The sequence below is a fragment of the Triturus cristatus genome, chromosome 3_2, assembly GCF_964204655.1.
Source record: "Triturus cristatus chromosome 3_2, aTriCri1.1, whole genome shotgun sequence".
NCBI lineage: Eukaryota > Metazoa > Chordata > Amphibia > Caudata > Salamandridae > Triturus > Triturus cristatus.
Genome location: NC_140584.1, coordinates 1,027,917,571 through 1,027,927,174, shown reverse-complemented (window position 1 = coordinate 1,027,927,174; position 9,604 = coordinate 1,027,917,571). Strand labels below are relative to the sequence as shown.

The 9,604-nt window shown below is 42.9% G+C and overlaps 1 protein-coding gene across 1 annotated transcript; it reads right to left on the bottom strand.

Annotated features, from left to right (window-relative positions):
- Positions 1 to 3,757: 3,757 nt before the first annotated feature.
- Positions 3,758 to 4,260, bottom strand: LOC146859033 (small ribosomal subunit protein eS27). Its single transcript, XM_085649664.1, has one exon. It carries the CDS (start codon positions 4,227 to 4,229, stop codon positions 3,975 to 3,977), a length of 255 nt encoding a protein of 84 aa, XP_085505790.1. The 5' UTR covers positions 4,230 to 4,260; the 3' UTR covers positions 3,758 to 3,974.
- Between the last annotated feature and the right edge of the window lie 5,344 nt (positions 4,261 to 9,604).

Sequence of the window (9,604 nt, the reverse complement as noted above, 5' to 3'; positions counted from 1 at the left end):
AGCGCTTTGCACTGCATCGCCAGGCGAGACCTAATGAAAAGAAATCTTTTCATTTTTGTTTTTGAAACGCATCCAGTTTTCCTTTTAGGAAACAGGCTGCATTTAAAAAAAGAAATAAGTTGCTTTATTTAAAAGCAAACACAGACATGGTGGTCTACTGTCCCCAGCAGGCGACCATCCCAGTGTTTTTAGTGATTCCCAATGAGTTGCAAATTGTGACCTAACTCATGAATATTAATGAGGCAGGTCAATTGCGTTACCCATTGGGAATCGCTAAATGTGCCAAAGACACATTAGTACGTAGCTGTTTGTGACTTCCTAATAGCGAATCGCAAAAATTTGCTATTAGGAAATCGCAAACTGAAATGTCAGTACATGTGGCCCCTAGATCCAGCCTCCCTCAAAGAGAGCTTGGAGGAAGAGGTACTAATGTTAGGCAGTCTTATTCTGCCAGAGACAAATTAAGGCTCTAAAGAGGGACAATACGACAGAGGATCACCCTCCAATGTCAAACACCCCATTCAAAGCTTTCTATTAGTCACTATTGACAAAGTCCCAATGACCAAATCAATTCTGGGACACAGACTTGCTCTGGTACCACTCAGAGTCTAGGCAGCTACAGGGGTGTATATGAAGGACAAAAATATACGGTGCCAGTGGACACTACACCTCAAAAATACAGGAATAAAAAATATAGGAAGTGTCTCATGTAAGCAACCACCACGAGCCTGTTGGCTAATGTCTACCAACCTGCTCACTTCATCATCATTGGCACTTTCCTATTGTGGCACGGGGAACCCAAATAGTTTATGTGACTAACACTTTGTTAGGTGTATGTGATGGACTGATTAACCTCACTGAAATTGCATCAATCTCCTGCTCCGATTGTATACAGGTCCTCAATATACGAGCATTGGTTCCTTTGTCTCGGTACAAAAAAAATGAATAAAAATGCTCTAGTGATGGCTGCTCTTTAGACTCTCAAGAGCTAAATACTGCACATTAGCCAGGGTTGTATGCGCAAACCCCTTTCATTTTGTTCCACGAATTCATGCAATAATCAATGATCTATCCCAATTCCCAAAAAATAAAACTATTTTTGAAACTATCTGTTTATAAGTTAGAATACATAATTATTGGTATTTAATTTAGTCGCTATAAAAGTCACAGGGCCTGATTCACAGAACTAACTTAAGACAAAATCCTAAACTTACTACCATTTTCGTATTCACATTCAATCAATCAATCATTTCCATTTATAGAGCGCGCTACTCACCCGTGAGGGTCTCAAGGCGCTAGGGGGGGGGCTGCTACTGCTCGAAGAGCCAGGTCTTGAGGTGCTTCCTGAAGCCGAGATGGTCCTGGGTCAGTCGTAGGTAAAAGGGGAGGGAGTTCCAGGTCATTGCTGCCAGGTAGGAGAATGATCTTCCCCCGGTGGTGGTTCTGCAAATCCGTGGGACGATGGCGAGGGCGAGGCTGGTAGAGCGAAGCTGTCGGGTGGGGGTGTAGAACGAGAGGCAGCCGTTGAGGTGTTCGGGGCCCATGTTGTGGAGCACTTTGTGTGCGTGGATGAGCAGTCTGAACGTGATTATTTTGTTGCCAGTGGAGGTTCCTCAGGTGGGTGGATATGTGGCTGTGGCGAGGGATGTTGAGCATGAGTCGTGCGGAGGCGTTCTGTATGCGCTGGAGGCGATTCTGAAGTTTGGTGGTGGTTCCTGCGTATAGGGCGTTCCCGTAAACCAGCCGGCTGGTGACGAGGGCCTGGGTGACTGTTCTTCTGGTTTCTGTGGGGATCCATCGGAAGATCTTTCGAAGCATGCGCAGGGTGTTGAAGCATGAGGATGAGACGGCATTGACTTGTTTGGTCATTGTGAGGGAGGAGTCCAGGATGAATCCCAGGTTGCGTGCGTGGTCCGTGGGTGTCGGTGCAGTGCCCAGCGCCGAGGGCCACCAGGAGTCGTCCCAGGCAGATGGGGATTGTCCGAGGATGAGGACCTCCGTCTTGTCCGCGTTGAGCTTAAGACGGCTGTGCTTCATCCATTCTGCTACCTCTTTCATACCTTCCTGAAGGTTGGTTTTGGCGATGGCTGGGTCCTTGGTGACGGAGAGTATCAGCTGGGTGTCGTTGGCGTAGGAGATGATGTTGATGTTGTGTTTTCGTGCGATGGAAGGCACTTACTCATTTTGGTATTCACAGAAGACACTTACTCACTTCGGTATTCACATAAGTTAGGAGTCCTAACTTTAGGACTCCTAAATGCCTTCTGTGAATACCGAAAGTCTTAAAATTAGGATTTTTCTCAGTTTAGGAGTCCTAAAGTTAGGACTCCTAACTTTACTACTACTAAACTGAGAAAAATCCTAATTTTAAGGCTTTCGGTATTCACAGAAGGCATTTAGGAGTCCTAAAGTTAGGACTCCTAACTTCTGTGAATACCGAAATGAGTAAGTGCCTTCTGTGAATACCAAAATGAGTAAGTGCCTTCTGTGAATACCAAAATGGAAGTAAGTTTAGGATTTTGTCTTAAATTAGTTCTGTGAATCGGGCCCACAATCATTTGGCTGATAAAAGAAAACCGAAAGCAAACAAATAGCATTTCCCTCCCCCCAACTCACTGATCCCTCCCACCTTCAAGCCCGCTCCACCCTCACCTGCGGCTTCTCCAATAACCCTCGTCATTTCTATCCTAGCCTCACACCCCACTACCAGAGTCATTCAAGTGGTGCACATTATTGTTTGTTTTGCTATTGCAGAACTGTAGAGCAGTAATCGTTGAGCTTAGAATTGTCCAAAATCTTTAACACCCTGAGATTTTTGGGACACAAGAGTTCATTGTAGTCTTTACTGAAAAATTCTAGGACACAGCTACATTTTTTTTTTTTTTTTTTTTTTTTTTTTTACGATTTCCCAAATCATTTATTCTGAGACTTTAACAACCAATTCTTTAGCCTCGCCTCAATGGTTTGTTGACGTACATTTCTGAAAGGGGCACAATGGATCGGGAATGGGGTGCCTCCCAACAGATGCAAGTATGAGAAAACAACCATTAGCATACCCAAGATGGTTAACCAGCATCGTATCTAGCGTTTATATAGGTTGCCACGGTGGCGATCACATCTGAATGGCTTGAGCGCATGGCTGTGGTCCCTTCAAAAGAGCTGGTTGTGATGCAAGGGCCTGCGGTGACAAGCTTTGAAAAACACCTCCCTGACACGGACAGGCATCTATACAGCTGGTAGCACATGTCAAAGATTACGGGCATACAAGCTGCATTTCAGAGCACAGGCCAGAAGGTATAACCTACTGTTGCATAATTACAAGTTTCATTAAGGCAGTCCGTTTTCTGGGGTAACAGTCTCCGGAGCTGTGATAGAAAAGGGAGTACATTGTAACAGGCAACAGTTTTAAGTGAGCTAGGAGATTCCACTTGAAACGAGCAACAAGTTGTGAACTATACAGTACTATTGGTCCCTGCACTGCGTATCTTAGGGCAGCAGCAGCACACGCCTCCCCCAAGAAATTCCCAACCATTTGTGTCATACCAAAGAGTGCTGCCTGAAAAATGGAAATTAAAGTCTGGGGAAGGGACTGCTAAACAACCTATTAAAAGCCCATCTTTCAGTAGAGGGATTAGATGTAGTACAACACCCTACTCAGCCTCATTCACAACCCCAAGTAAATGGGACAAAAACAAAGGGCTGGTGCCGAAACAACTCTTGGCGGAAGGAACTTCGCGAACCAACCATAACTGCAGACGAGTTTTATATCCAAATTTATTGAGTCAGATGGATAAGGCTACAGGTACAGTGTATGAGAGCCCAATATTTCCATCCAACATTCAGATTTCATTGTCCCTTCTCCATATTGTTTGCACTTGTCCACCACGGCTCAACGCTCTGCTCCTGAACTGACGTTCTGTGCCACATACTGTGCAGGTAGTCCTACCCATCGTCACTCAGCATGCAGATGGCACTTAGTGCTGTTTTCGTCTGAAGGAGCAACCTTCCGTGAGCCTCGCCTTCCCCCCCGTGGGCTGACAAAGAACCGTAGAACAGCCCACACACAGGACCACCGTTTGTGCATGACTAAATACAGTGGTGATTTTGTAGCAACCTGGACACTTCACGTCCATGAAGTAAGAGTTTGGACTCTGAACCAGACGCTTCTTCTTGTGTTTCCTCTTCTCCTCCTCGGGAGACGGATGCAAGAGATCTTTTGCGAGAGGCATGTTTGCGCAGACACAGCCGCTGCTAGAAAGGCCAGCTACATTTTTTTAACGTCTTTTCCTTCACCTGCTGCTGCCTTTGAGAACTCATCCAATCTCAAAATCCACCACCACCTTTCTACCTATTTGTGTTCAAAGGGGGTTAGATGTTAGCCCCAGAAAGCAAGGATTGTTTGTTTAGCAGCCAGTAGAAGGTGGGAGAAGACCTGGTCCTGGTTACCCTGGTTACCACGTAGGCGATAGATATCTGTAGTTGGGCGACCTAGCAATATCACTTCGTAGCATCTTGCTAGGTCCAACCCAGTGATTCGTTCTATGGTTACCAACACCGGGTTCCAAAAAGGTTTCAGCTTGGGACAGCACCATAGTACATTAGTCATATTCTCCTCTTCCCAGCAAACACCCCTCCTCATCATTCTTGCCTGACATTGTAGTGTAGTTCCTATTTCCCTCATAGGCTCTGCGCATTGGAATAATATACACCATAGTTTTTGCATAGGACTAAGGTCAGTATGCTCCTATCGAGTACATTAAACTTAATTACTTGTGTGTGCCAGCTAACTCAGAGGTCACTTGAAACTTCTCGAATGAACAAGAAGGGATTAGTTTCTGACAACCGCATAAACATGACAACTTTGTTTCCCTTAGAATCGGAACGCGTCTCAGAATCGTGGAAACAATAGATAATAGTTTCACTCAGTCAATCGTGCATGCTTAGTTTCTCCAGAATTACACAGAAATAGATAGACGGGTGTTTCAACAAAAGGGTTTATTGAACGGTCTTGTTTCTCGTGTAAGAGATATGAACTATTACAATCGTTAGACAGTAAGCAAGATATAATACGCACAGCGTAAGCAGTAAGAAGAAATAATACTGCACTAGCATTGTCTTTTTAGCTATAACATATATTCATATATACATACATAAATAACACAGGATAAAACATGAATACTCGTCTGATGCTTCTAAATAGTTCTACCCCAGTGTACCTAACCTAAGTGTAGTATGAGGTAAGAAGTAGGTGCTTTTTTCTATAGCATAGAATATACTAAGTTTAGTATGCCAAGAGTCCCTCTAGGTTCTAGTCCGCTCCATACCTTAGAATGAGAGAGGTGGGAATCTCTTTCCGGGTCTCAAACTGTAACACCCCGCGAAGGGAGCCAGAACACTGGAAGCTGGATTTTCTGCGAACAGGGTTGACAGCTTCTAGTCAGTGCGTCAGGCCGGGATATGGTCTCCTCAGAACTTGCCGTGGCCAACCGTGCAGTCAAGTCTTGCTGAGTCTTGCCGAGTCGTGCCGTAGTTTGCCATGGTAAGGGAAGGTATATTTATACCTGGAAGGTGCTTAGGAATGCTAGCATTGACGTAAAGTCGGGCAGAGGAAGACGTCATGGATGAACCCCTAAGGAATAGTAGTTCATGCAAAATAGATGAGTTCTTGGAGAAATCAATAATCCTAGCTAGGAAAGTCCCGTTCGGCTTAAGCTGGTTTCTAAGAACTCATTGTGACGTGGGATGGACGGATGTAGGTGACCATACCTGTATTTGGTTAGCATGGCTAATGCCTAAATAAGGACTGGGATTCTATGCCTAAATAAGGGCAATGCGAATTGTGCCTATATAAGGACATGATTCAGGGAAACCTATGTACGGGTATCTAAATCGAAACACAACACCCACTCCATTGACGAATGATCGATAATACTAAATGCTAAACATGCCAAACACATAAAATTGAGTATCGCATGTTCACTAATATCTAAAATCATATTAAAAGAAGTCTTTGTTAAAAAACTTTACTAGACATGAAATGCAAAGGTGCTGTACACATTAAAGCAATGTTTCATTCTAAGCATATATTTACAGTGAATGAACCGAAATATATACACGTGCAATGAAATGGTCCAGTTTTATAGAAAGGAAAAAGTTTCAGAGCCATTTCATGTCACGATTACATAAATGCGAAGAAAGGTGACCCTGGAAGTATTTCAAAGAAGTCTGTTCTCTATGAATAGTTCTACTGTAAGCAGAACTTTTAGCCATAAAAGAAAAAGTCAATATTCAAAAAAGTGTGATCTTTAGGAAAGTTCCAAATTTTGTCTTTTTGTTTTGAAAAAATGAATGCCGAATTCATAGATTACATGGTACACTGTGAGCCAAATCAAAAGTTATTTGAAGATGCTGGGGAAAACATGAAATCCTCTAATCCTGTAGACAAAAAGTCATCTATTGTTGTCGGTGACAGGTCGATTACCTCGTTTAGAAGACTAACTGCACATAGAGGTGATGCATTGTCAGTAGCAGTGTTCGTTGATATCTGTGTGCCTGTTGATCCATCTCGTACCTCAGCAGTAGCATGTTGCATCTGTGAGATCTCAATGAATGCCGTCATCAGGATTGGTAGCCTCTGGGGACAACACAGAGCATGTGCCGTTATCGGGTCCAGCAGAGCAGCGATATCCATTGGCACGACTGATTGGAGTGTTAGACAGATGTCTAGCACGCATTCTTCACCGCAAAGCATGCAGCGTAGAACAGGTAAGATGCAATCTTGCCAGATTGGTCTGAACGACTGAAACCATGTGGTATTTAATACTCGTAGACGAGGTAAACCCAATAGTTGCACTATGCGCTCACGACACTTCCTTTCCAGGAGACCATTCTCCAAGGTGCTGGGACTGACACTGGTGGATTGGCTTGCCATAGCGTAGCAGAAGGAATAAAAATAGGATTCCTGCGATGATTGCTAGAATTAGTGGCAGACCACCAAACACCGAGTGCATGAAGTTTGGAATGATTCCGAGGACTGCTAGAAAAGGTATTAACAGTCCCGAGCATACGGTCTTAAATACATGCACAATACCGCTCGTATCAGACACGTTTAAGATACGTCCCAACATTTCTGTGAAATGTGTAGGGCAATTTGTCCTTAACAGAGCCTGTATCTCAGCCGAAGTCCTTGCGACTTGTAGATCATAGGTTTCTTTGACCGAGGTCAAATGCATGGTTTGTTGTAAAAGAATGGCTTTTATTCTGCTTAAAGTATCAATTCGTATAGAAGAGATGTTCAGTGAAGGCCATAAAGGGGACCTTTATGGCCTTCACTGAAGGCCATAAAGGTCTTCAGTGAAGACCTATTCACTGGGGAATTATTTTGGGGAAACAAGACTTGCATACAGCAAGTGACCCTGGAAGTAACCGTTACTAGATATGGGATACCTGACAACATGCCACAACAGCTCTGATCATTCAACATGAGAACTCCCATTTGAAAGTTGTCCAAACGTTGGATTAATCACAGCGGCTGGTGAACCTTGCAGGTGGCAGTATAAATTTGCAGTGGAACCGCTACAGGCCCTGTGTAAACGAATATCCCAACATATGAGTGAACCGCTCAGTGCATTTTCACAGTGTACCGCTAATAAACACTTCACGCCCCCACTCCAACATGTGTGTGTAAGGTAAATCCCTGGATGTCCTGATGTATTCTTTACCCAATCTTTCATATTTGCCTATTGGCATGTGTTTAAGGCAATACTGAAAATGGAAAGTTGTAACAGGCAGAGTTATTTTGCCATGTATGATCCATTCTGTAGCTGGTTTTTCTGCTCCCGAAAATGGCAATTTTTCCAATTTTTTCAATGCTCAGCACTGTATACTTTGCTCTCCTTTGTGCCAGTTCGATCTGTTTTTAAGTGAGATTATAATCAGAAAACAGAGAAGACGTGTTGATGAAACGCCAAGGCACATAGCCTGCGCGCAAGTTTTGTAGCGTCCAGCTTAATACAGAATAGAACGTAATTGAGGCTGGCCTTGACGCAGCAGGACCAAATCTTATTCCACAATGTCTATGGCAGAGGATACAATGTTGCCCAATGAATATATCCTGGATGACAAAGTCTTTAACCCATTGTCGACTACAGCGTGAGATTTCTCTAAATTAATACGATCAATTTCTCGTATTCTTTCTGCAGCGTCTGCTTGGGTAACCTTCCATATTTCATTATAAGCAGCATAGATGCCGGCATATATGAAATGTTTTAGATGCGGTTTTCTTGGACCTAGCAAGAAATCCCTACGGTTTGCGTCTTCTTTAAGTAAAGATAAGTGTTGTTTCACATCCTCTAGTGTAGATGTCTGCAGCCAATCAAAGCATAGTTTTCCTACACTGTATGTTGTTACTACCCCGGATGCTGTCGTTGAACATAGCGTGGGTCTGGCCTATTGATTGTTAAACCTTGTATCTTGTTCATGAATCTTTTATGACCGATGTTTGTGTCTGTGGGCAAGAGCAACCATTTGTTCCATTCGGAATCTGATCTGTTGTTTTGTAACATAAAATGTACGTCAACCACCCCTTGTGTAGTGCTATTACTTGCAGGTGCAGGTATGGACGGTGTGTTCATGTCTTTGATCTTGGCTAACCCAAGGCAAGGCGTTTGTTGGACAGTGTCATTCAAAAACATTATCTGCTGTGGTATGATGCAGGCTCTAAACAAAGCTTCTATCCCCTGTACTTGCCAATCTTTTGTACCCTAGACAGATTTTGTATCAATTGTGTCTTTCCAAAAGTTGAAACCCTGTCTAGACAGTCAGGCAATAAAGGCTACAGAATAAATCTGTTTTGTATTAGTTAACATATTTTTCATTCCTGTTTTGTTTACATTTTTAAGGTAAAATATTTCTGGATTAGATATATTATACCCGGAAAAATATGGAAAATTAATTTCAAACGTTTTTGAGCGACCCCTTGGTGGTGTAGGACAATGTTACCATTGGTTATACATAAAAACATTTCTAGGTGTTGCAGATTTATGCAAGAAATGATGACCATAGTGGTTGTAACAAAAAAGCTGTTCGTAGTCTGTTGAACCCTCTAAGTATTCGTGGTTAGAGAATGCAGCAGACGTTTCTAGATCAGACATCATGTTATTAACAGTCTCAAAGTCCCAATCATCAGAATAGGTACTGGAGGTAATAAAGTCACTTAATGATATCTTAAATAAGTGTGGAATCTTCAAAAGTTCAGACGGACCGAATATATCATAATCCGTTTTGTCCCAAACTATACCATCTTGTATAGGAACGGCTGTGATGTTCACTGCTGACAAGTCTCTTGCTTCACGATGGGATGATTTGTATGGTTTCAAAAGTAAGTTCACATTTTTATTTCCTGTGTCCAAATGAATATATCTCCCATCTATCAACATGCTCAGAGTTATTACTAAAGCTAGCCAAAGTAGAAAGAACAATATTCCAGGAATGATCCACAGTTCAATCCATGGTGAAACCAGAAAAGTCTTTTTCATATGTTGAAAAAAGTCTTGTGCTTGTTCTTTGAAAGTTCTTTTCATTGGCGTCGTTTCAGGCTCCCTGG

Coding starts and splice junctions, on each gene's coding strand:
- LOC146859033 (XM_085649664.1), bottom strand. CDS start 4,229: ATGCCTCTCGCAAAAGATCTCTTGCATCCGTCTCCCGAGGAGGAGAAG.